Source organism: Podarcis erhardii (assembly GCF_964252035.2).
Source record: "Podarcis erhardii genome assembly, chromosome: 16".
Classification (NCBI taxonomy): Eukaryota; Metazoa; Chordata; class Lepidosauria; order Squamata; family Lacertidae; genus Podarcis; species Podarcis erhardii.
Window position 1 is genome coordinate 732,097 of NC_138514.1, and position 27,660 is coordinate 759,756.

The 27,660-nt window shown below is 45.7% G+C and overlaps 1 protein-coding gene across 1 annotated transcript in view; it reads right to left on the reverse strand.

The window, feature by feature from the left end:
• Window positions 1-27,369, reverse strand: part of ADAM9 (ADAM metallopeptidase domain 9) — a 116,805-nt gene extending 89,436 nt beyond the window's left edge. Inside the window, exon 1 of the mRNA XM_081843863.1 lies at window positions 26,964-27,369. Coding sequence (XP_081699989.1) covers window positions 26,964-27,354 — 391 coding nt within the window. The 5' untranslated portion in view covers window positions 27,355-27,369. The remainder of the gene's footprint in view (window positions 1-26,963) is intronic.
• Between the last annotated feature and the right edge of the window lie 291 nt (window positions 27,370-27,660).

Here is a 27,660-nt window from a genome sequence, read left to right on the forward strand (position 1 = left end):
CCTGTTTTGACTTCTCCCCCTGCTTCTGCAATCCTGCTTGCACACAGAGAACTGTCCATCTGGAACATGGCAGCAATAGACACCAGCCCACCTTGCAGAAGCGGTGCTTCTGCAATTACAACATATTCAAAGCATTTGCAACGTGGAGGGATCACTAGGTTGGTGCTAAGTGGCTGCGGCTAATGGAGATTTGGTGAAAATCTCTATAGATATTCACAGCAAATTGCTCCAAGCAAAGCAGTAAGTCTGCCAAGTGTAGATGAAGTGATTCATCTCTCATTTGCACATTTTAATTACAGTCACCTGGGGCACATAATAAATTAATCTTACTTAGCAGGTTTGCCTTGGCTTAAGCAGCCCTATTTATTTTATTTATTTCAGAAACTGTTTCATTAACTGCTTTATTCATTAACTATTTATTTCAGAAACTGCTTGATTGAAGTATATACATAAGTATTTACTGAAGTATACAAAAAGTTTTTTAAGCAGGACTTCCGGGTTGGCGCCATCGATTAATGGCGGATTCCCTCCGAGCTCCGGAGGGAATCGGCTCTGCAGAGACTGGGTCTTGCCGCTGCGGCGACGCGGGGACCCTTAAAATCACAGGCGCGGAAGCCTGTGAGCGTAGTGACTCGGCGGGCACCATTTGCGCCCCCCCAAACTGCGAAGGAGCCTTTTTAAAGGCTCCGGAACGGGGACAGGGTGCGGCGCGGTGCTGAGAGTACTCCTTCCTCTGTGGAGTGAAGCCGCAAGCCATTATCGGAGAGCGCTGACTTTTTCCTTGGAACAATCGGACTCTAAAACATCAACCTGTGAGTAATACGGAAATTCGAACTTTAAAGAAAAATTTGTTGGATCAGGAACGAGCGGGGAAGGGTTAAAAAGGAAGTCCACCCACCCCTCTTTGTAAACAACTTAAAGCAAAGGACCTGTTAGCTAAGGTCGAGAGAACCTTTTATTTCTTTTTAGTAAAAGATTTTAACTTCACGGTTTTGACATTACAATAATTTTCACTGGAGGATAAAAGATTAATTTTGGGGGCTGAAGTTTCACCCCCCCAGACCCGGGAGCGTCCCGCGAGAGAGCCTGCTGATGAAATACTGAAGAGTTTGACAGCTGTCAAGTTAGCTGTCAAGATGGGAAAAGAGAACCTTGTTTTTGTTGCTTCTGCTGGTTACATTGGTTATAATCTGTTGAAAATAAGGAAGGGCTGATACAAAATAACTTGACTTTTGGACTTGAGCTGAAAGAAATATTAAGGCTCCCACCATTCCTCATCAGAGCAGTACTTCTCAGCCTGGTCTCTGACAAAAACTAGCTTTCCTGGATGGATATTGCAAAAGGATGAGGGGCTGGTGGCTGAAGGACCAAATTCCCAATCCTAAAATAAGCCCTAGTGCCAGAACATGCTGCTACAAATACCAACCCTCTAGACCTTTTTTGCTTTTTGGTTAGCAAAAATGCACTCATGCGAACAGCAGCTGTGGCCCAGGAGTCTCCACTTTCTGACCCTTCCAGGAAGACATGTCCCAGGATCACAGGGTAGCCATGTGTTCTGCTTTACAAAGGTCTGCTTTCCATTTGAAGGCATCCTATATAAGATGGGCTATCCAGTCCATGTTCGCTTAAAGAACCCAGGGAAATGGGGGCTGGTTTGAAGTTGCCCACTGCCATGCGCATGTCCTAGTTTGCCTTCTTTTCTGGCCATGTGCAAATGGCAGGAGCACACACAGGAGGCCATTGTGCTACCATTGAGAAGCAGATAGCACAGGCTGCACAGGTAGTATGGGACATTGGCATTAGTGCACCAGCTATGCTGCCCAATGATGAACCGGAAGGAGCTAAGGCACTCTGGGTGTCTGGGAGGGAACACAGTTCCCCAAACACTCAGCAGCCGCCGCCCCCCAACTCAGAACTCTCTGGACACCCCCTGAGGTAAAGAGACGTTATCGAAGAGGGAAACAGGGCCTGGGAAGGCTTATGCCAAAGTGCAGGATTGATACCGGCCTACCGGGTGGTGGGGACAGAAAAGGTGTTGCTCTTAACAAAACGGTTCCTGCCTTGACTTTAATAACTTTGGCCTTTGCTCCGTCTCGAGATGGAGACAGGGTTCTAGGATTGAGGCTCTGTCAATGAGAAGGTCACCCAGGATGGACAAGCTTATCCTCCCAGCCAATGATGACTAGAGAAGGCCCAACGGCTGCCACACATGAACAGAGTTTGTACCCTACAACACCTTACAAAACCTTCTGCGGTTTCCAGGGGTTCCCTGGCAAAAATGCCAGGCTTCCTCAGCAACTGAATCAGAGAAGGAAGGCAGAGGTTTAAAAGGCAGAGAGATTCAAAAAGAGAGTCAAAAAGCAACAGCAAAATTCAATTGCCTCTGTAGGCGGAAGAGGGGTCCTTCCCTTAGGTAGTAAAATATGTTGTGCAGGTCAAGCTGCTCTTTGGATAATTGTAAATTACATTCTCTTATTATTCCACCATAAATATATCATAGACGCCCCCTGTCCTTATAGACCAGGGGTCCTCAAACCTTTTAAACAGGGGGCCAGTTCACTGTCCCTCAGACACTGTTGGCGGCCGGACTATAGTTTGAATTTTTTTTTAACAAATTCCTATGCAGTGCACAAAAAGATCCCTATCTGAAACTGCTGCCAGTCAGTGTAGGCAATACTTAGCTAGGTGGAACAATGGTTGGAAACTTGCTTAGGGCGGACTTCCAGGTTGGTGCCTCCGATCGGGAGGAATTTGCTCCGTGGAAATCAGGGTCTGACCGCCACGGCGAAGGCGGAGACCCACTAAAATCACAGGCGGGAGAAGCCTGTGAACGTGGGATTCGGCTGGCACCTTTTGCGCCTCCCCTACTCACAGGGAGACCCAGTTTCGGGGATCCGGAGCGACATGGGGTGAATGGCGTGGTGCTTCGAATTGACTGCTTTTTTCACGGAGTGAAGCCGCATTGCTGTTGCCGGAGAGCGCTGACTTTTTCCTGTGGACAATTTGACTTTAAACAACTACCCGTGAGTAGAACGGAAAATTGGATTTACAAAAGTCTTAATTTGGTACCGAAACGGGAAGGTTTCAAACAGGAAGTCCGCCTTCCCCTTTTGTAAATAGATTGAAGCAAAGAAGCTGCAAGCTAAGGTCTTGGAAAGCCTTATGTAAAGGATTAAACTTCCATCGATTAAAATCATTAAACCCCCCTTGGAAGCAGGAGAAGAGGGGGGAAGTTTTGGATTGTGTAAGCCTGCAGGAGAGAGTGATAAAAATTAAATCACCACTGCTCTGAACCTGGAAACGGGATGCCAGTAGATTGACGTTTTGGGAGAGTTCATTGACTGTGAATAAAGCATGTTGACAGTTAGTTAAATAAGAGAAATATATTGTTTCCATTGTCCTCTTCTGCATTTAAAAAGGAGGAAAAGTAACTGAAAATTGAAACTGTCAGGGAACTGCCATCGGAGAGTCAGGTGGTGGAAGGGCTCACAGAGGCTAAGATACCCTCGGATGTGGAGGAAGGAACCAGCAGGGGGAGAGGGAGAGTTCCTGCAGAAACTCAATCGGAGGGATGGCTCCAAGATGCTTCCAGTGAGAACAGCGCGGAAGGCTCAGGACCTCCGCTGGGGACACCTACTCCGCGCAGGAAACTGTCACGCCGAGAATCCCGAAGGAGAGTTTCCGTCAAAGAACTCTTATGTTGGCGCAAATTCCGGAAACGCCCACTGACGGATTCTGCCAGCGATTGAGGTAGCCATGCACCCGTGGCTCCGCTGACTGGGAGAGTTTAGAAACTGATTGCATGAGTTTAGAGCTCAACCATTTACGCACAAGCAGCCCCCTTAACCCACAACAGCAATCCGTCAGTCTTCGACGCTGCCTGTGCGAAAGAGAGGCATCATGAGCAACCCAACCGGAGACGGAGCAGCGGGAGGAGCTGGAGCGGGACCAACTCTGGAGGAGAGAAACAGAGCGTTGGAACAGCAGCTGGCACTGCTAATGGCGCGTCTCAAGGAGAGGAGAGCTCAGGATGCACAGGGGAAGCCCACCCCCATCGCAAGGAAGGTACCGGGGTTGGTACAGAAATTCGGGGGTGACCCAAGAAGCTACCAAGCCTTTAAGACAGAAATGCAGTACGCACTGAACCTGCAGTTTGATGACTTTGCCGATGAGGAATCGAGAGTGGCTTTTGTGATTGGGCACCTCGAGGGGGGAGCTAGAGAATGGGTGAGGCCCCTGATGGCATCGAATAATGACGCCTTAAAAGACTTGAGGAAATTCTTTATCGCGATGGACTTGATGTTTTCCAGCCAGATTGAACAGGGCGTGGTACGCAGACAGTTAATGGCGTGCAAACAGGGGAATCAGTCCGTCAGAGAGTATTGGACACAGTTTACCATGCTTATACATAAATTGGGGTGGGACCTGTCTTCGGACCCGATACAAATGCTGTTTGAAGAAGGGCTAGCCCCAGCGGTGAAAGATGAACTTTCCCACGCACCCCGTCCGGAGTCCATGGATCAGCTGACCAAGGCGGCGCTTGCGATTGGAGCACGCCAGGAGGCAAGGGCTCTGGAGAAGCGGGAAGGGAGAGGAGAGCGTTGGAGTGATTTCCGCATTCCTGAGATGCCGGAGCAACCTTCCCCGCCAGTGGAACCAATGGAAATTGGGACTGCGCGCGCGCGCGCGCGCAGAATTTCAAACGTCAACGAAGGGCGGAAGAAGGAGGGGAAGAGCGCCAAAAAATGCTTCCTCTGTCAACAGCCAGGACATTTTGCCAGGGTCTGCCCACAAAGGAAGGGATGGCAAGGAATGGTGGGGGCTGTTGGGAGTGAGGAGGAGGGGGTTAAGGAGCAGGCAAAAGCCAACGCCTGGCTGCCAGCGACAGGGCACAGCAGCCAGGCCAAGGATCAGTGAACGTGCCCAAGCCTGAACCCCCAAGAGCGGCTCTAGTCGTAGAGGTGCTGCTAGAGCTACCCAATGGACATCCACTCACGATAAAAGCCCTGTTAGACTCAGGCAGCTCCTGCAATTTCATGAGTAAGAAGTTTGCATCAGAGCACCAGATACAGACGCTGCCCTTAAGTAATTCCTTCCAGGTGACAACGATTGATGGGAGGGAACTTCTGGGAGGAGAAGTGAACCAACAAACGGTCCCCATGACAATGAGGGTGGCAAGGCACATGGTAGTCATTGCATTTCATGTAGCCACCCTGGCGGGGCCGCCCATCATATTAGGAATGAGCTGGCTGGCGCTACATGACCCGCTAGTGGGATGGCACCAGCGGACAGTCTCTTTTGGGTCAGCTCATTGCCTAGAACACTGCAAGGGAAGATAAACTCAGGGGTTGGCCAGGGCAAGTCTGGCAGGGATGGTGGTGGGGGAAAAGGGAGAAATACCACCACAATACGCCGACCTGAGTGACGTCTTCAGCGAAAAGGAAGCAGATAGACTGCCCCCGCATAGACCCTTTGACTGTCAAATTAACCTACTCCCAGGAGCCCAGCTACCAGTGGGCAAACTGTACGCCATGTCGGACAGGGAGATGCAGGAGTTAAGGGAGTTCATAGACAAGAACCTGAAACGAGGTTTCATCAGGGAGTCAAGAGCGGTGGGGGGGGGTAGCCCAGTGTTTTTTGTGGACAAAAAAGACACTACTAAACCCAGGCTGGTCGTGGACGTCCGGGCCGTAAATTCGGTGTCAGAACCAGTGGCCTTTCCCATGCCCAGAATTGATGACATTTTGACCAGGGTGAGGAAGGGAAAGATTTTTACCAAACTGGACCTGAGGGGGGGCGTATAACCTGATACGGATGAGGAAAGGGGATGAATGGAAAACCACCATGTTCACCCCCTTGGGGGCCTTTGAGTATCTCGTTATGCCCTTCGGTTTACAGGGGGGCTCAGCATGCTTCCAATCCTTCATGAATCACGTCCTGGGACCTTTGCTTTATAAGAACTATGTGGCCTTCTTAGATGACGTGTTGGTCTACTCAGAGGACGAGGAGCAGCATGTCCGAGATGTCCGGGAGGTCCTAAGCAGGCTGCAAGCAAACCAGCTGTGGGTAAAACTGGAGAAATGCCAGTTCCATACCAGAGAGGTGGAATTCCTGGGGTACTGTTTGTACTGTTTGTCAGACAAGGGATTGGCCATGGATCCCAGCAAAGTCCAAGCGGTACTGGAATGGAAGACACCCAGAACCAGGAAGGACGTGCAGAGGTTCCTGGGGTTTGGAAACTTCTATCGGAAGTTCATCAAAAACTTTGCCCATTTAACAGCTCCCATCACCGATTGCCTCAGTAGTAAGAAGAAATTCGCCTGGACGGAAGAGGCGCAGCGAGCATTTGAACAGCTAAAGAAAGCGTTCGCGTCGGAGGAACAGCTCTTGCAGTAGATCTACAAAAACCGATGAGGGTAGAAACGGACGCATCGGATCGAGCGGTAGGGGCAGTGCTTCTCCAACCGGGAAAAGATGCGTCGGACTGGAGACCGTGTGCCTTCTTCTCCCGGAAGTTGAATAAATCCGAAAGGAACTACACAGTGTACGACCGGGAGCTGCTCGCCATTCATGAAGCGTTTCGGCAGTGGCAACACCTGCTGATTGGAGCGCAGCACAAGGTCCAGGTGTGCACGGACCACAAAAACCTGGACTATTGGAGAACGGCCCGAGTACTGAACCAGAGACAAGTGAGGTGGGCACAGGAGTTCTCCAAATTCCATTTTGAGATTCGCTACGTACCGGGGCAGAGAACGTAAGGGCGGACGCCCTCTCTCGTAAGCCAGAGTATATGGAGGGGGAGGGAGCGCCCGAAGAAAGACATGTCATACCCGAGGACCACTGGGTGTGCGGGGCAGCATTGGTGGGGCAACGAGAACTATTGGAAGGGACAGAGAACGATGAATATGCCCAAGATAAGCTCAGAGGGCTCAGGAGGGCCGGGGAGAACACCGGGGGGTTCGAGGAAAGGAACGGGGCGTTGTATTACAAAGGGGCCTTGTACATACCAGAAGGGGAGTTGAGGGGTAGAGTACTCAAACAACTGCACGACAGCCCCACCGCAGGGCACTTTGGGCAACACAAAACAATGTGGTTAGTTACCAGGCAGTTCTGGTGGCCCAAGGTGAGGGAAGATGTACGAGAGTATGTAAGGGGGTGCGACTGCTGCCAACGAGCAAAGGGGGAGAGGGCAGCACCAGCGGGGTTGCTAGAACCATTACCCACACCCGAACGGCCATGGGAGGCAGTGTCCATAGATATTATGACGGATTTACCAAGATCCAAGGGGAAAACTGCGGTAATGGTAGTGGTAGACCTGTTAACCAAGATGTGCCACTTTATAGCTTGCTCACATGCGGTAACGGCCGAAGAAACTGCCAGGTTGTTCATAAAACACAACTTTAGGTTGCATGGCGCCCCCTTGAGGGTGGTCTTAGACAGAGGGAAACAATTTACTTCCAGGTTCTGGAGAAAGCTCATGAGCTTACTGCACGTGGAGGTCAATTTCTCGACCGCCAGACACCCAGAAACCAATGGGCAGGCGGAAAGAGCAAACAGTATTCTGCAGCAATATCTGAGGTGTTACGTGAATGACAGAGAGAATGATTGGGTAGAGAAACTAGCCCTGGCCGAATTCGCCTACAATAACGCGGAGAATGTGTCCACGGGCATGAGTCCATTTATGGCCAATTATGGGTGCCACCCCAGGGCCTTCCCAGGGGAAGGAGGGGAAAGATGGAGTGTACCGGCAGCGGAACATTTTGTGGAAGAAATGGAAGCTATACATCAACAGCTCAAAATGAATTTGGATAGGGCCAAGGAAGAATACAAGAAGCAGGCAGATAGGAGCAGAAGGGAAGGAGAAACCATAAGGGTGGGGGACCGGGTGTGGTTGTCAACCCAAGGGTTACCATTCAAGGGAGGGTGCAAGAAATTGAGACCGAAACAATTGGGACCCTTTGAGGTCATACAACAGGTCAATCCGGTGGCCTTTAAACTCAGGCTGCCAGACAACGTGAAAATGCACCCTGTATTCCATAGGTCATTACTTATCACCATACCGGGAGGGGCAGGAATTTTGGGGACGTGAAGGTGAGGTTCCCGCAGCACCGCAAGTAGAAGAGAGGGAACGCAGCAGTCATGTAGCAGAAATACTCGACTCTCGGTGGAAGGGCAAACAGGTGGAGTATTTAGTGGCATGGGAAGGAGAACCGGAGTCCGAAAATACCTGGGTACCAGCAGAAACAGTCAGAGATGAGGTTTTAGTGGGAACGTTTCATCGCCGGTTCCCACGGAAGCCTCAGCCCATGGCTAGGTTCTGGGAAGAACAATTCGGCACCACTGACGAGGAAGAGGAGTTTGAGGGGTTTCCAGAATCAGTACAGGAAAAGGACGAAGACTCAGATGGGGAAGAGTATTCGGGAAGAAGGGACAATAGTAGGTGGGGAGCAGTTTTCGAGTCATCCGAAGATGAGGAGGATTCTTTCCGGGGTTTCCCAGTCTCACCACCCAGAGATGAGGGGAAAACGGGGGGTGAGGGGGGTGAGGGGGGTCCTGGAGGGGAGGTGGATGTCAGGGAACTGCCATCGGAGAGTCAGGTGGTGGAAGGGCTCACAGAGGCTAAGAGACCCTCGGATGCGGAGGAAGGAACCAGCAGGGGGAGAGGGAGAGTTCCTGCAGAAACTCAATCGGAGAGATGGCTCCAAGATGCTTCCAGTGAGAACAGCGCGGAAGGCTCAGAACCTCCGCTGGGGACGCCTACTCCGCGCAGGAAACTGTCACGCCGAGAATCCCGAAGGAGAGCTTCCATCAAAGAACTCTTATGTTGGCGCAAATTCCGGAAACGCCCACTGACGGATTCTGCCAGTGATTGAGGTAGCCATGCACCCATGGCTCCGCTGACTGGGAGAGTTTAGAAACTGATTGCATGAGTTTAGAGCTCAACCATTTACGCACAAGCAGCCCCCTTAACCCACAACACTAACTTTACTTTTTGAACTGTGCTTGAAAGGATTGATACAAGTGGAGACTGTTTCCCTCTAGAGGGAGCTTTGGAAACTGTTACAAGAGTGGAGCTGGGGAATCTCCAGCTGCAGGATAAGAACTGTGAGAATCAGGGATTGACCTTGGACCATTTAAGAATGTAGACAGGAGAAGCCTTAGTGACTGCATTATGTAAGATAAGCTATTTGTTGGAACAGCTTCACAAGAAGACCGATGTTATGACTACTAAAATTGATAACTTTGGACAAAAAGCGATTAATTTGGGACAAAAAGTGAGCACCAATACAGAAATTATTCAGGATTTGGTACAGGAATCTATTTCAGCAGAACAAATTGTGGAGAAGGAGAAGGAGAAAGTTGTTGTTGTCAAACCTAAAGTAATACAAGTGGGAGCCTCAGCCTTACAGAGGCAAATTGAGGACTATAAGTTGAGGCCTTTTATGATTGATTCTAGAAAAAGTCAGATTTTGAGAATCGGAGCCCGACCTGGACTGGAGAAGGAAAGCTGGAAAGATCCCTCCATGCAGGGATTAACTGAATTTTGGGACATGGACTTAAGAGAGTCTGTGTACTGGTCCAGTAAACACTTCCGCTGCGCAACCAGCAACAGTTCTCTTTGCAGAGCATTAATTAAGTCCAGTGCAGAGATTCTTGTTGCAGTACAAGCTTCAGAGTCTCAGCAGCAAAGAAATAACGACACAGGGAAGCCTGTCTTTCCAAAGACAGGTTTATTGCAGAAAGATAGCAGAAACACCTCCGGAGCTTTCAGACATTTTTGCTTCACGCCCCACACAGGCAGAGAAAACAAACACTCTTTATATACTGAGCAACTTAACAACTTAACGAGCTTGACTACTTAAAGTCACATGACATTGCTAACTTGCCAGCGTCTTAGGTTTCACACCCTAACACCCCCTCTCGCTGGCAATACAAAAACAAAATTACTTCAGACCCATTTCTTCACAAAAGTTTTCATGCCGCTGAAACCCAAGCGGTTTTGTAAAATTCTAGATCTCTACATAACTCAGATAAGGCACAGAACTCAGCTTCTGTTGACGACAAAGCAATCAGGTTCTGTTTCTTGGATCTCCACCCAATCAGAGAGTTACCAAATTTTATTACACATCCAGACACTGATTTTCTATCCTTTAAATTTCCCCAATCACTATCTGCCCAACAAGTAATCTGTGCTTGTCCTTCAGAAGATAATTCAAGGCAAAAATCTTTGGTGTATTGTAAATATCTTAACACTCTTTGAATTCCTTTCCATGCATTTACACTAGGTTTTGAAGCTTCTCTGCTGAGTAAGTTAACAGCGTAAGCAATGTCTGGTCTACTCCATTGCGAAAGATGAAGTAAGCTTCCCAGTGCTGACTGAAAGATTTCAGCACGCTTGAATTCAGCACTATCCTTGAACTCATTGTCTTTTACAAAACCCATTTCCATTGGTGTTCTAACACCTGCACACTCCGTCATGCCAAACTTTTTCAACATTTGCAATATCTTGCCTTTTTGATTCTGTAGGAAACTGCCATTTTTGGTCCTATCTATCTGAACACCAAGATAGACCTTTACATCACCAAGATTCTTAACTTTGAAGTGTTTATTTAACTCTTTGGCTAGTTTTTTTACTTGTTCTTGTGTTTTTGAAGTATAAATCAGGTCATCTACATAAATAAGCAAAGATTCTTGAGCATCTCCTGAACCTCTGAAATATAAGCAATTGTCAGCCTTGCTCCTGCTAAAACCAATGCCTATCAAAACGTCATTCAAACACTCATTCCAATTATGAGCAGATTGCTTGAGTCCATAAATAGATTTATGTAGTTTCCATACCTGATTTGATTTACCAACTTTCAATCCTCGCGGTAGCTCCATATAGAGCTCTTCAGCCAAGTCTGAATGAAGATAAGCTGTAGAGACATCAAATTGATTCACTTTGAACCCTTTCTGAGCAGCAACTGCTAATAGTGCCCGAAGGGTTTCACTCCTTGAAGTGGATGCATAGACTTCGGAATAATGTAACCCCTTTCTTTGCGTAAAACCTCGAGCTACAAGCCTTGCTTTGTACTCTGCTTTCCCCGTCGCTGTTGTCTTTATCCTGTACACCCACCTACAACTTACTGCCTTGGTACCTTCTGGCAGTTTGGTGATGGAAAACACACCCAGTTCTTTCATAGAATTCAACTCTTTTTGCATGGCCTCACGCCACCTACTGGCCTCCTCCTGGGGTAATTGCTCAACCTCTTCAAAACTTTCAGGTTCGCAATTTGCCAAACCAGCCCAAACACTAATAGCTTGGTGCCTTTCAGGAGGTATACCTTTGTTGGCACGCTTGGAACGCCTTAACAGTTCCTGTGATGTTCCTTCAGTTTCCCCCTCTGACCCAGAATCACTAGTCGTCACCTGTTTGTCACTAGTAGTTGAAGAGCTTTCTGATTCTGACTTTACACGTCTCTCTTGCTGTACGGGTGAACTTTTAGAGCTAGAAGATTCTGACTTTAGAGACTTGGGTGAACTAGACAATTTCTCACCCTCGTCCTCAGACTCAAATTCCTCAGCCTGTTCTGGAACTAATACCTGCCCTGGGGCCTGAGTTTCATTGTTACTGTTCACCACATCAAATAGTATGTCAGGATTTCCATGAATTTTATTCCAACCATCCTGTTCACAAAATTCCGCACTTCTGCTGATTGTGATTTTTGTTTGATTGCCTTCTACATTCACAAATCTCCAACCTTTTGTGTTTGCTTGATAACCACAGAAAAGCATTTCTTTAGATCTAGGATCGCCTTTCCTACGTTGTGCCCTAGGCACCAGCACATAAGCACGACATCCAAAAACTCTTAGATGATCATTTTTTGGTTTTTTTCCAAATAGCATGAAGTAAGGAGTGTTGCCTACTGTGCTATTGTACACTCTGTTAAAAGTATAATTCGCATACAGTGCAGCCTCAGCCCAAAACCGCTGTGGAAGTCCAGAATCAAACAGCAAAGCAGCAATGGCTTCCTGTAATGTTCGAAATTTTCTTTCGGCAACTGCATTCTCCTGTGGTGAATAGGGATTGGTAAGTCTATGAACTATACCTTTCCTTTTTAACCACGTCTCCAGCGTGTGGTTCACATATTCCCCACCACGATCTGATTGTATTTTACGCACCCTGGTGTCAAATTTACATTCAACTTCTTCAATCCAATCCATCAGGATGGAAGCTGCTTGTGATTTTTCTTTCAGAAAGAAAACCCAACTAGCCCTTGAAAAATCATCCACCAAAATTTGCATAAATCTTGCACCTCCAAGCGATTTGACTGGCATAGGGCCACACACGTCTGTGTGCACAAGTTCAAAGGGTTTCTTGCTTACTCTATCAGATCTAGGATAGTTACATGTCTTAACCTTAGCATGTTTACAAGCACAACAATCCAGAAAATTTGGACAGGGTTTAATGTTACACTCCTCAGCTAAATCTGGCATCTTGCTTACATACTTAAAGCATATATGAGCTAACCTTCTGTGTAGTAGATGTGCACAACCTATATGAGGAGCCTTATTTACACACTTAGCTTGCGCTTCACCTGTTGAACATCTACCTGCTGCTAACTGCTCTTCATGCAAAACAAAAAGCCCATCCTCACAGGGAATTTTAACTAGCTCCTTCCCCTGTTTCGAAATGGTGCACACATCATTTTCAAACTCAACCTTAAAACCACTTTTTACCAGGCATGACACACTCAAAAATCCATTCTTCATTCCTGGAAGAACGAAAACAGGAAGGTTAGTTTGCAAACAATTAACATAAATTGTGCCTTTAAGGTTCATTTCTCGTTTACTATTGTCTGCTATAGTCACAGTTTTTGCAACTGGCAATGTCTTGCAGTTCATCAAGCTGCCACTAGATGTCGCTGGAACTAAACTGTGACTTGCTTCACTGTCAATTATCCACTTCAAGGTTTGTTGGCTCCTTTTAGGACTCTGTTGTGCTGCCATTGCAGATAGTCCCTTGTCAGCACCTGCTCCCCCTCTGGATCGTTGATTCTTGTAGTTCTCACTTCGTCTTCCCCTGTAGCTCCGGAAACTGACCTTGGACTGTTGAAATTCCTGTTGCTTTTCTGGACACTTTGCTATCAAATGAAACCTGCTGCCACATCGAAAACATGACTTGCTGGCCATAGCAGACACTTGTGATGCTTCCTTACAGCTCTGCCTGCTAGTTCCCCCACGCTGGGAATTATCTGAACATCCGAGCCTTGGGGTATTTGAATTATCAATACGTTTTCGATGATGTTGATATTCTTGCTCACACAATCTACCAGTCACATAATTCATATTCAGCTGGTCCTCTGGCAAAACTTGTAAAGTTAGTACTAAGTTTTCAAACCCTGCATGCAGGCTGCTAAGCAGAGTATAAACTTTAATATTTTCAGGAAAATTCACACCTAGAGATGACAGTCGGTTGAAATACTCAGTCATCTGTGACGTGTGTTCAACCACACTATCCCCTGGCTTCAGTTTCAACTCATACAAAGCACGTATAATGTTCACCTTCTCTCCGGGCGTGGCTCTATGGTGAATTCGCCTAAGAGCTTCCCAAATTTCAAATGCAGACCTTAAATTTTCCACATGAGGTAATTGGGAATCGTCTATCGATACCATCAACATGCATCTAGCTTTAGTGTCCATTTTATCATGTTCCCTGTTCTGAGCATGTGCAGCAGCCTGTTGCTCTGCTGTGGCATCTGCTGCAACAGCCACAAACGGCTTTCGCCTTTGGACATAGTCAGCCCACACTTCTTTGGCTTCCAACCAGACTTGAGCCCTCTTAGACCACTGCACGTAATTAGCAGAGTTCAACTTTGTAAAGGGAACCTGGAAATTTTCCACTGCCATTCTTGGGGTCGGCTGCTACTCCCTCTGTGTGCCCTTGCTTCTCTTTCCCCTTGGGATTTGTTTTACTCACTTTTCAGACGCCTCCAGCCTCCTCTGAAGCCTTTTAAACTTTTTCCCTCCGTCTCTTCACTAGCAACCTACCACCATCCTCTGTTTTTATTAACAAAACAAAAACACAACGGGAGGTCAACCTAGCCTTTTGCAGCTAATGAAGCTGTAAATCTTCACTTACGCAGTTCTCTCAACTTTCTGCAGCCTCTCAGTTCCTTTAAGAGCTGGATTTACGACCAAGCCGGTCTTCTCTCATCCGAAAGCTGCTTTCACTTTCTCTGCACACAATACAGCTGTAGAAACGTAGAAGGATCCATAACCTAAGAGAGTCTGTGTACTGGTCCAGTAAACTCTTCCGCTGCGCAACCAGCAACAGTTCTCTTTGCAGAGCATTAATTAAGTCCAGTGCAGAGATTCTTGTTGCAGTACAAGCTTCAGAGTCTCAGCAGCAAAGAAATAACGACACAGGGAAGCCTGTCTTTCCAAAGACAGGTTTATTGCAGAAAGATAGCAGAAACACCTCCGGAACTTTCAGACATTTTTGCTTCACGCCCCACACAGGCAGAGAAAACAAACACTCTTTATATACTGAGCAACTTAACAACTTAACGAGCTTGACTACTTAAAGTCACATGACATTGCTAACTTGCCAGCGTCTTAGGTTTCACACCCTAACAGGACTTGGGTCAGGAGGAGACTGGAGTTCTGGGGGCCTTTGGATTTGGAGGAATCTTGAAACATGTCCTGAAATACTTTATGGATCTTAGCTTTAACTATGGAAATCTGGCTGACCTGTCGAGGAGGAATAAAAATATTGTTGGGTCGGAGTTTTCCCGAGATCTGCTCTATAGCATCAAAGAATATGAAGAAGACCTGCAGAAGGGACTTGGAAAAGAGTTAAGAGCCTCGGACATAAGATCTCCAGGTTGATGGACTGTATGGAGTTGACGGAAGTGACTGGCAGAGTCTGAGACTGGGGAGAGGAGATGGTGGAAGAGAATTAGAAAATTTAAAGTCTATATAGAAATACTGTAAAATTAATGAGTGATAGAAAAATGTTGAAATGAAATTTTATGGCCTTAGTAGAAATGTTATAAGGAGTTAAGCTTAAATATGTATATTAGTTTTAATGGAAATAAGATTAAAAATATGTTAAGACATTTATGTGACAGAAAATAGAGAAAGATGGAAAGGAATTGCTGAAACAATTAATAGAAGTGGAATACAAAAAGGGAGGTGAGAGGATTTTGTAATCCACATTTAAAAGGGATATGGGACGGTAGTTCTTGAGTTGTGTCTTTTCAGATTCAGATTTTGGTATAAGTGTGATGAAAGCTTCTTTCCACGACTCCGGCGCCTTCTTCCCCTCCAGAATCTCATTGCACACCCCCTTTAATGGTTGAATTAAATAGTCTTTCAAAGTCTTACAATACTTGGAGGTTAACCCGTCCGGTCCTGGAGACTTGCCCGGTTGCATGTTCTGAATGGCACCTTCAATCTCCTGTTCTGTTATTTTATAGTTCAGTATTGTCTTATTTTCTTGAGATATTTTTTGTAATCCATTGGTTCTTAAAAATTGATCTATGTCAGTCTCTTTCTGTGGCCCCTGGGTGTAAAGTTGTTTGAAGTATCTCTGGAAGCATTTTCTAATCTCCACAGGATTCTGAATGTTTTTCCCTTCAACCTCAAGATTTGTAACCGTGTTCAACTTCTGTCTTTTTTTCAACTGCCACGCTAGCAGTTTTCCGCATTTATTAGCCGATTCAAAAGTCTTTTGTCTCATTTGTTTAATTTTCCACTCAACTTCCTGATTTATCAATTTCATATATTGTACTTGATATAATTTAATTTCTCTCTGAATATCCTGTGACTTTGGTTTCGATCTTAATTTTTTCTCTCCTTTTATTTTCTCCAGAATTTTATCTTTTTTCTCATTTTGAGTTCTCTTCTTTATTGCATTCTGTTGTATCAGAAACCCCCTCATGACCGCTTTACTTGCGTCCCAGATTACTCTTTTTTCAACTGTAGTTTTCAAATTTACTTCAAAATAGTCTCTCAAAGTCTTTTGGGCCTTCTTAACAATCTCTTGATCTCTTAATAAGGTGTCATTCATCTTCCATCTGAAGGAACCAGTTGGTGTTAGTTTCATTTCCATCTTTACAGCATTATGGTCGGAGCAGGTTTTTGGGCAGATTTCCACCTTTCTAGTCTTAGGTGCCAGTCCTCTAGTTATCCATATTTGGTCAATTCTAGTCCATGTCATTTTGGCTTCAGAGAAGAATGTCCCTTCTCTTCCTAAGGGATTTTTTGTTCTCCAGATGTCAGTCAAATCCATATTGTCAGTTAGATCAAAAAAAGTTTTTGGTAGCCTGCCCTCTTTTGTTATGCTTTGTCTTTGTGCTTTATCCATATTCGTAGATACCACCCCATTCATATCGCCCATCATAATGATATTGTTGTAGTCCATGTAATCCAACATTGTCTCATGCAACTTCTTATAAAATTCCGACTTCCCCTTGTTTGGTGCATAAATTCCTAAAATCAAAATTTTTTCTCCTTGTATTTGGATTTCAATTGCCAAAATTCTTCCTTGCTCATCTTTAAAAAGAAATTTTGGTGATAGGCTTTCTTTTGCATAGGTGACAACTCCTCTCTTCTTCACTCTGTCAGATGAGATAAATTCTTGGCCTAGTCTCTTGTTAATTAAAACTTTCCTGTGAAGCCTAATCACATGCGTTTCCTGTAGGCAAATTAGGTCTAATTGTTCCTTTTTTAATATATGAAAGATCTTCTTCCTCTTAGGGGAGTTAAAACCATGAATATTCCAACTTAATAGTTGCAGAGACATGTTGAGATAGTTCTATTTTCCTCCTACGGCTCCCAAAAGATCTTCTCCCTTTGGTGGTGGTATCACTTTCTCAGGCTCGTCAAGACCCAAGGGTGTAAGTAAAGAACTTAGTGGTCCAGATCCTAAGGCTCTTAATTCTTTTTCAGTCTCTTTCTGAAGGTCTTCTCCGTGGTCACTCAGAAATTTTTCCTTGTCTTCAACTGTTTTGATTTTAACTTTTTTCCCTTTAAAAGTAAAAGATAGTCCTTGGGGGAACTCCCATCTAAAAATAATTCTGTTGCTTATCAGTAGTGTCACCAAATCTCCGTAGTTAGATCTAAGTTCCAATAGATATTTCAGGATGTCCTTGTAGATTTCCACTCTAAAATCCTGAATCTCAAGAGTCTTTTGAAAATGCGCACTCAGTATCTTATCTCTTTCTTCCTTCGTTCTGAGGGAGATCAGGCAGTCTCTTGACCTAACCTTCCTCCCTCCCTTTCCAAGTCTGAATGCACTTACAATTTTAAAATCTTTATCCTCTTCCAAAGACCAAAATTCTGCAAATTCTTTTGTCAAATATTCAATTAAATCTTCCTTTTCAAGTTCTGGAACTGACCTCAATCTTAAATTATTTTCCTTACTTTTTAGTTCTATCATAGACAGATGTGCCTGGTGTTCGCCAATCTGTTTGCGCATAGGTTTTATTTCCTCTTGCACGGCCTCTACTTTCTGTTTGGCCTCCTCAGCTGTTTTGCGATTTAATGTAGTGACTTCCAGCAGTTTCCCAATAGATTGTGCGTTTAAACCAACTTGTTGAGTCAAATTGTTAACACTGGCTGTGTTTTGGTCAATTTTAGATGATTGTTCAGTCACTTGCTTACTCAGGCCATTCAATTTTTCAAGGATTTTATCTAAGACTGTAGTAAAATCCCCTCCTGTGGCCATTCCTTCAGGCCTAGTTTGCTCTAAATCTTCCTCTTGCGCCACAAGAACAGTGGGAACAGATGATCTGCGCAGCTGTGAGATTATGGTAGACTGTTGTGTTTTGGCTTTGCAAAATCTTCGCAGACATCTTAGCTAACAGATTAAAAAGAGTGTTAAATGAAGTGATACACAAAGATCAGGCAGGCTTTCTCCCAGGCAGACATTTGTCTGATAATACAAGGAACATTATTGATATTTTGGAGTTACTGCAAAAGAACATTAATACAAAAGCAGTTTTAATTTTTATTGCTGCGGAGAAGGCCTTTGATAATATTTCATGGAGTTTTATGAAGAAAAATCTTAAGGGAATGGGAGTGGGACGGGGGTTTGAAAATGGCATAGATGCAATTTATTCAGAACAAAAAGCAAAACTGATAGTCAATAATGTGGTGTCAGAAGAGTTTAGAATAGAAAAAGGAACACGACAGGGCTGCCCTATCTCTCCATTGTTATTTATTTCGGTCCTGGAGGTGCTCTTGAATATGATCAGAAGGGACCGGCTGATCGAAGGAATTAGGGTCGGAGCTAAACAATACAAACTTAAGGCCTTTGCAGATGACTTGGTTTTGACATTACAGGAGCCAGAATCTAGTACGAAAAGGGTGTTAGAACTGATCCAAGAATTTGGTCATGTGGCAGGATTTAAATTAAACAAGCAAAAAACTAAGGTTTTAGAGAAAAATTTGACAACAATGGAAAAAGAAAGGTTTCAGAAGGAGACAGAGTTAACTGTGGTTAAGAAAGTGAAATACCTAGGGATTAATATGACGGCTAAAAATTTGAATTTATTCAAAGATAATTATGAGAAAGGTTGGTCAGAAGTTAAGAAAGACTTAGAAATTTGGTCAAAATTGAAGCTTTCCTTGTTGGGTCGAATCGCTGCTATAAAGATGAATGTATTGCCAAAAATGTTGTTTTTGTTTCAAACTTTGCAGATTGTGGACAAGATGGACTATTTCAAGAGGTGGCAAAGAGATATTTCTAAATTTGTCTGGCAGGGCAAAAAGCCCAGAATAAAATTTAAAATATTGACTGATGCTAAAGAAAGAGGGGGGTTTGCCCTGCCAGACATGAAATTGTACTATGAATCAGCAGCATTCTGCTGGTTGAAAGACTGGCTACTTCTTGAGAATACTGACTTTTTGGATTTAGAAGGGTTCAACAATGCTTTTGGGTGGCATGCATATTTGTGGTACGACAAGGTAAAAGCTAATAGAGCATTCAAAAACCACATTGTCAGGAAAGCCGTGTTTAACGTCTGGACAAGATATAAAGACTTATTGGAAAGCAAGACCCCAAGGTGGTTATCACCTATGGAGGCTAAGGCTCTGAAAAAACTCAATATGAAGGCCAAGTGGCCGAAATATTGGGAGATATTAGAACAAGATGGAGACACATTGAGATTGCAGAGTTTTGAGAAACTTAAAGATAAAGTGCGAGATTGGTTACATTATTATCAAATTAGAGAGGCCTTTAATTTGGATTAAAAAAAAAGGCTTCCAGGTGGAAAAATCGAAATTAGAAACAGAATTGTTAGAACCTAAAACTAAGATACTTTCGAGAATGTATAACTTGCTGTTAAAATGGAATACTCAGGATGAAACGGTCAAATCAGCTATGATTAAGTGGGCGCAAGATATTGGTCATAACATTATGTTTGCTGACTGGGAACAGTTATGGACCACTGGTGTGAAATTTACGGCATGTAACGCCTTAAAAGAAAATATTATGAAAATGATGTACAGGTAGTACATGACCCCAGTCAAGCTTGCAAAAGTATATCACTTGCCTGACAACAAATGCTGGAAATGTAAAGAAATTGAGGGAACATTCTTTCACCTTTTGTGGACGTGCCCAAAGGTCAAGGCTTTCTGGGAAATGATCTATAATGAACTAAAAAAGGTATTTAAATATACCTTTCCTAAGAAACCAGAGGCCTTCCTCCTGGGCATTGTCGGCCAATTGGTGCTAAAGAAAGACAGAACATTTTTTATGTATGCAACAACCGCAGCAAGAATACTCATCGCAAAGTATTGGAAGACACAAGATTTGCCCACTCTGGAAGAATGGCAGATGCAAGTGATAGACTATATGGAATTGGCAGAAATGACTGGCAGAATCCGAGACCTGGGAGAAGAGTCGGTGGAAGAGGACTGGAAGAAGTTTAAAGAATATCTCCAAAAACATTGTAAAATGTTTGAATGTTAAAATGATGTTGGATATAAAGATAATATGGCATCAGTGACATAGCTAAAAGGAATATGCAAAAATGTTTTAAAAGAAAAGGGTGTAAAGGCCAGAGTAATATTATGTCGAAATTAAACAAAATGATATAAGGGATTAAGTTATAAAGAACATGTAAAAATGGATTTAAAAGGAAAGGAAAAATCGAAGACATAATAGGTTGAAATGTATAATACTGAATAAGATTTGAAAGAGGGTAAGGAATTGCTGAATTTGATTGTGTAAAGGGGAACACAGAAAAGGGAGATGTGAGGAAGTCAAGAAAGAGGGTTATAAAGATAATAATAAAAAAACTAGATTTTCTTTATTTTCTGTTTTTTCTTATTTTCCTTTTCTTATGTTTTTTATTGTGCTTTTTAGTTTTGCTGGATTGTGTTGTTTTTTATTGTCTTTCTCTTTTCTTTTGTTTGACTGTGATACTTGTTTTATTATATAAAATCTTAATAAATATCTTTTTAAAAAAAGGAAGGTGAGAGGAGGTCGATGAAATAAGGGAATGAAAGATAGAGTGTGGAAAAGGTATGATGTATGTTTTTAAATTGTTTTTGTTTTGTTTTGTTTTGTTTTGTTTTGTTTATTGTGTTTAGTTTAATGTGTTAAGGTTGTGTTTTGTATTGTTTATATATTGTACTGTATTGTTTTTTCTCTTTTTTGTTTTCTTTCTCCTGTCTTTTTTCTTTTCTTTCTTTTTTGTAAGCTTTAAAAGTAATAAATATTATTTTTTTAAAAAAGAAACTTGCTTAGGGCAAAAAGGTAGGAGGCTGAGGACATCTGGAGAGTGCGGCAGCTGGATCCAGCCAAAGCTCACTTCACCTGGAGCACTCAAAGTGCGGACATGTATGATCTGTTCTCTCCTCCTATTTCCCAATTCCCAAAGAAAGGGAAGCGAGAAGGAGGGTGGGCCGGGCTCACCTTTTTCTCCTTCCTTCCCATGGAACAAGCCAGCGGAGGGAGGGAGGCAGGCTGGAGGTCTGCTGCTGCTACTGCTGCTACCTCAGGAAGAAAAGGCACGGGAAAAGGGGGTGGGGAAATGGCAGCCCTGCCCTGACTGGCTCCAAGGGGAGAGAGATCCAGCCAGGGACTCCTCGCTCACCACTGGAGACATAAGTACAGGAAAAGGAGCCGAGTTTCCCCCAGAGGAAGTGTGGGAGGGGGCTTGGAAGCATTGCCGAGAGCGAGGGGGATCACAGGCTGAAGGGGAGAGGGGGAGAGAGTTAAAGCTCGAGGGGGGAAGAAGAAAGCTGACCCCCACCCCGGTCACCTGGGATCCCCTGCTCTCGCTTTCCCCAAACACTTCCAACCTGGAAAAACGAAAGCAGCCGAAGGGGAGATGGCGCAAAAGAACTCGACTCAACAGAGCTGGGAAAAGAAAATGTTCTGGAAAATAATAATAAAATATGTTGCTGCCGCCGCCAGGTTGAACCCCTGGAAGAGAACCAGCACCCGCCCCACTCCACAAAGCAAGGCAGGCTGGGGAGCAATGGTGGCCAGCACCAGACACTGCTCTGTGGGGCTTTCAGCATGGCACCTCCTCCTCCGAAGAGACCCGCAAGTGGCAGAGGCGGCTGCCAAGGTAGGGGCGCTGAGACACAGCCGATCAGATCAACGCCCGCCTCGTTTGTTCATGAGCAAGGCCCTCAGAGGTTACCCTGCTTTCAAGCATGTTTCAGAGCTTGTAATAGAGCAATGGGGCAGCAGTGATCCTGCACCTCCTTCCATCGGGAATAAGGCGGCAGCGCTGGCTCTGCCTGGGCGGGCCGGGTTCAGGACCCTGGTGGGCCAGATGTGGTCTGCGGACTGTAGTTTGAGGACCCCTGTTATAGACTGATCATCTCAAAAGGGCTCTTACTGCACACACTATGATCAGGAAATCCATCTAAGAAGTCTGAACTCACTAAGCAGATTAATTGAATCTGTTCTAGTTTTAGGCATCCTCTTTGTTTTTGATGTGTACTTCCTCTGTCCTTAATTTGTCCAAACATCTAAGCAATTACAAGTCTATTTAGGAGATGCTGGCATGAGAGCTTTTCCTACTTCCTGTTCTATACTATGAATAGGAATGGGGGCAATCAATTTAGTTTACATTTAAAGGCAAACCTACCTAACTCGGACTTTCCAGAATAATGCACAAACTGAAACACAGCTATCCTCTAAAAGCTGCACTTCTCCAAATTTTGGAACCAAAAGAATACATACAAAAATACATATTTTAGGGTAGGTGTGCATACAAATGCATATATTCATTAAAATATATTCATTAAAATAACATGAAAAATACATTATATTAGAGAAAACTGCTTTTCAAAAAAGTGTGTGTTAAGCAGAATTGCATATAAAAAGGTCTCTATTAAGAGAAATTCAGAGTAAAATGTTGGTGAATTTTTATGAGTTTTAAAAAATAAGCAAATCACTGAACTTTCAGGACAGACAAAAGGCAGCCCTTCTTCACACAGCTCATGGTTAAACTATGGGACTTGCTCTCACAAGAGGCAATGATGGCCACCAATTTTGGTGGCTTTAAAAGAGGATTAGACAAGTTTATGGATCCGTGGGGTGTAGTGGTTCAGAGCAGTAGTCTCGTAATCTGGTGAACCGGGTTCGCTTCCCCGCTCCTCCACATGCAGCTGCTGGGTGACCTTGGGCCAGTCACACTTCTTTGAAGTCTCTCAGCCTCAATTGCCTCACAAAGTGTTTGTTGTGGGGGAGGAGGGGAAAGGAGAATGTTAGCCGCTTTGAGACTCCTGAAGGGGAGTGATAAAGCGGGATATCAAATCCAAACTCCTCTTCTTCTTCTTCTTCTTCTCCGCAGTCGGAGGCAGCATCCTTCTCAATGCCAGTTCCTGGGAGCCGCAGGTGGGCAGAGGGCGGCACTTGCGCTCAGGTCCTGCTCGTGGGTTTCCCATCAGAGACATCTGGTTGGCCACTGTGAGAACAGGAAGCTGGACTAGATAACCCATGGGCCTGATCCAGCAGGACTCTTCTTATGTTCAGGAGCTTCAAATTCCAAAATGCACCCTACCTATACAAACAGATCCATAGGGTGGGCCTCCCTCCAATATTATAATCATGAAAACAGCACCTCAAACAAGGGTGAGGAACCTCAGTTAGACCCAGCAGGAATCCTAATGTGGGCCACAAGATGGTTGTTCCCCAGCCCTGCCCACCTGCTTCATATCTGACATCAAACATTAACGTTTTTTTCCTCTGGGAGCATTTGGCACCTTAAAAATTTGGCAGCCTGCATTTGGCACCTTAAAAATTTGCTACCATTTGTCAGCCGATCCTTGCCTATCCCTGCCAAAATGGGGAGGGGGCTACATTCAGCACTGAATTTAAAGATTTCTTATTTTATGTAAATTGCTTTGGGAGTTCTTGCTAGGCCAGCAAAGTAGCATAAAAATGTATTTATAAATAAAATAAAGAGGTTCCAGGTTAAAGGGCCTGGATGGGAGAGCCCCTGGGAACCACATGAAGAACATGGTGTTTCATGGTGGAAGAAATGTGGGATATGAAAGAAGGAGGGAAGGAAGGAAACCTTTAAAGTGTTGGTAAAGTGACAGAGCTTAACTGTAATCTATGCCATTTTAAAGCCTGTGCTTTGTAGTTGGGGGGTGGGGGTGGAAGAAGGTGTGGAAGAATCAAACTGCCATTATCCCATCACAGGAACACAGGAAGCTGCCTTATACCAAGTAAGACTGTTGGTCCACACTGACCAGGATTTCAGGCATCCCCACCAGGAGATGCCATTGGAGACGGAACCTTCTGCATGCAAAGCAGATGCTCTGTCCCTGAGCTATGGCCCTGGCATGTCAAATGACCAGCAAATAATTAAAAAATGGTGACCATGGTGACCAAGAAAATGAGCTGTAAACTAGAAGTCCCCAGATCAAAACTCACTTCTGCCATGAACTACCGTATTTTTCGCCCTATAGGACGCACATTTTCCCTTCCAAAAATGAAGGGGAAATGTGTGTGCGTCCTATGGGGCGAATGCAGGCTTTCGCTGAAGCCTGGGGAGCCAGAGGGGTCGGTGCGCACTGACCCCTCTTGCTCTCCAGGCTTCGCGCACCTCTCCGCAAGCAGCTGGGAGCCCAGCGCTGGGCTCCCGCTGCTTGCGGAGAGTTGCCTGCATACTGAAGCCTGACCGCGCTGAGCTCAGCGCGTCCAGGCTTCGCGGACCTCTCTGCAAGCAGCGGGAACCCAGCACTGGGCTCCCACGGCTTGCAGAGAGCTGCCTGTTTGGGGGCTGGGGTTCGGGGAAGCTCGGGCTTCCCCCGCCCCAGCCCCGCGCCTGGGGGGGGAAATAATTTTTTCCCCTTTATTTCCCCCCCAAAAAACTAGGTGCACCTTATGGGACGGTGCGTCCTATAGGGCGAAAAATACGGTATATAGGCAGGTCTCTCTCTCAATCCCCTCCCTCTCACAAACTATGTAGCATTTCACATGTTGTTATCATGTTTATTTTATTGATTGATAGAAAAAAAATAGTTATATACTGCTGTATCATAAAGATATATCACAGCAGGTTACAATAATATAAAAACATAAAACCAAATAATAATATCATAAAGAGTTAAAAGCAAGTTAAGGGCAAAAATAAAATAAAAACAAGTACTGAGTTCTCATGTGCCCTAACACTCTATTGAATAAATGCTATACAGGGGGGACACTCTACCCTGCACCGGCATGCCTTCCATACATTTCAATGTGATCTGAACAGCAGAGCTTCCCAGCAGCTTGAGCCCCCCAGGAAGCAGCCCCAGGCAACTGCACAGAGGGAACAAGGGCACTGTCAAGAGGATAAGCCCCAGTCGGAAACAGCAGCTTCCCTGTGGGAACTAAGTGCTGCGGAATAACAGCAAAGAGGAAGGCTGCATTCAAGCTGAGCTCCTGGACTTCTCTAATCATCTGACAGGCCACTCTGGAAAATAGGGTGCTGAACTTGGTGGCCCTTTGGTCTGATCCACCAGGGCTTAGGAACACCTTTTTTGGTATATCGCTGTGGGTTAAACCACAGAGGCTAGGACTTGCCGATCAGGTCGGCGGTTCGAATCCCCACGATGGGGTCCCTTTACCTTTACCTATACAACTTTGAACCAAGATACCGGGGGGGAATACGTCCAACCCCGACCTCCCTGACCAGCCACTCCAAGAGCATCCTGTGAAGCTCATCCAAAGATTCCTTCTGGAGGATGCTAGAACTGGTCCACTTCCTTGGAACTCCCTTGCACTGCACATCAGACAAACACCTCCTCTAAGGTGTTCCTGATTTTTAATACTATAGAATCATAGAAATGTAGAGTTGGAAGGAATCTCAGGGTCATCCAGTACAACCTCCTGCAATGCAGGAAGCTCAGCTAGATTTTTTAACCAACCTCTGCTTAAAAGCCTCCAGTGAAGGAGAGTCCACAACCTACCAAGCAGTGACTAGGGGGACTACATTGGTCCCCAACATGTTTCCAGTAAATTAGAGTATTAAAGTATTAATCTCTGGTGCCTCCTTCCCAAAGCCTGGGAAGCTTTTGCTCGGCTTAAGGAAGGAGGCACAATGCTCACATGAGACATCACAATGTCACGACGGCACCCCAACCCCATTGCCCTCACAAGCTGGCATCTCTGGCCCTGTTCCCCTACAAAAAAATTCACTGCACGCCCCGAGGGAGACTGTCCCACTGTCAAACCACTCTAATGGTCAGAAAGTTTTTTCAAATGCTTAGTTGGAATCTCCTTTCTTGTAACTTGAAGCCATTGGTTCAGGTCCTAGCTCTGGAACAGGAGAAAACAAGCTTACTTAATCCTCCATGTGACAGCCCTTAAGATATTTGAAGATGGCTATCCTATCTCCTCTCAATCTCTTTTCCATACTAAACATTTCCAGCTCCTTCAACTGTTACTCACAAGGCTTGGTTTCCAAACCCTGGATCATATTGTTCGTCCTGCTCTGCACACCTTCCAGCTTGTCAACATCCTTCTTAAACTGTGGTGCCCAGAACTGGACACAGTATTCCATGTGTGTTTTGACCAAGTGGTAATATGACTTCCCTTGATCTGGAAACTAGACTTCTGTTGATGCAGCCTAGAATAGAATTAGCTTTTTTTGCTGCTGCATCTGTGGACTCATGTTCAGCTTGTGGTCCACCAAGACCCCTTGATCCTTTTCACATGTACTGTTAGTAAGCCAGATGTCCCCCATCTTATATTTGTGTATTTGATTCTCCCCACCTAAGTGCAGAACCTGACATTTGTCCCTATTGAAATTATTTCCATTAGCTTGGGCCCAGTTCTCCAATCTGTTGAGGTCATTTTGAATTCTGATTCTGTCTTTTGCAGCATTAGCTACCCCTCCCAGTTTGGTGTAATCTGCAAATTTGATGAGCATGCTCCCAATATTATTTTAAATTTTGTATATTTATATTGTTTATATATATTTAATTGTTTTAACTGTTTTCAATTGTGCAACCGTTTCATATATGACTTATTAGATTGTAAATGGCTTCGGAATGCCTTCTTGGAAGGGATTCTTAAAAGAAAGAAAGAGCTTTTGCCTGCCCGCAAGAACTGACCAAACATTTCCCTGCTCTCTTATACAGAAGTTCCCCAGGCGCTGCTCCGACCAAGGCTTGCTTAAGCGGCGGAGAATCCGCTTAGAGTGCAAAGCGCGCGTGTCCGCAGGGTCTCCAGAGTGTGGAGCCCCCTCCACAGGCGGACGCGGGTGAGGCATCCCGGCTGCCTCGCCAAGGTTCCCGAGCGGAAGCGGGAGAAGAGGGTGGCGCTTCTGTCCCGGGGATCCGCGGGGAAGGATCGGGGACGCGGAGGGAGAGGCTTGGCTCTCGCTCCTCGGAGATCCCCGGCTGGCGCGCGCCGAGGGGCGGGGAGATCGCCGGCCAAAGGCGAGCGGAGACGCTCGGAAGGAGGGAAAGGAAAGGGGGTCCCCGCCCGCCCGCCCGCCCGCCCCCTCCGGACTCACCTGGCCGGTCGGCCTGCGCAGGCAGCGCCCCGAAGAGCAGCAGCAGCAGCAGCAGCAGCCAGCAGCTCCGCGCAGCCCGCCCCATCCCCATCCCCGCGCCCGGATCGGGGCTCCGAGCAGCGGCCCCTCCGCTTCTGGAGCGTGCGCGGCGCGGCCTCCCAGTCCCGGGACCACCCCCGGGGAGGAGCCGGCTCCTCCCCGCCCGCCCGCCCGCCCGCCCGAGGGCAGGACGACGAAGCGGGGAAGAGCGGGAGGGCCCGCGGCCCGGCCGGCGGAGCAGCGCAGCCGCAGACGAGAGGACTCTCCCGACATGGACACGCGGAGCCCCGCCAAACGCGCGTCCCCTGGGAATGCGCCCTCGAGCCGCCGCCGCCGCCGCCGCCGCCTCCATTCGCCTGGCTGTTCTGTTCTGCTTGCGGGGTTGGAATATTCCTGGAGACCCAGATAAAAACAAAAGTCTTGAAAAAAGGAAATACATATATAACTGAAGGCAAATTAGCCAAGGCTTGGTAGGCATTTACTGATCTGAAATATTAACGATTGAAAGACCATAGTACAGTGGTACCTCAGGTTACAGACGCTTCGGGTTACAGACTCCGCTAACCCAGAAATAGTACCTGGGGTTAAGAACTTTGCTTCAGGATGAGAACAGAAATCGCACGGGGGTGGCACAGCAGCAGCAGGAGGCCCCATTAGC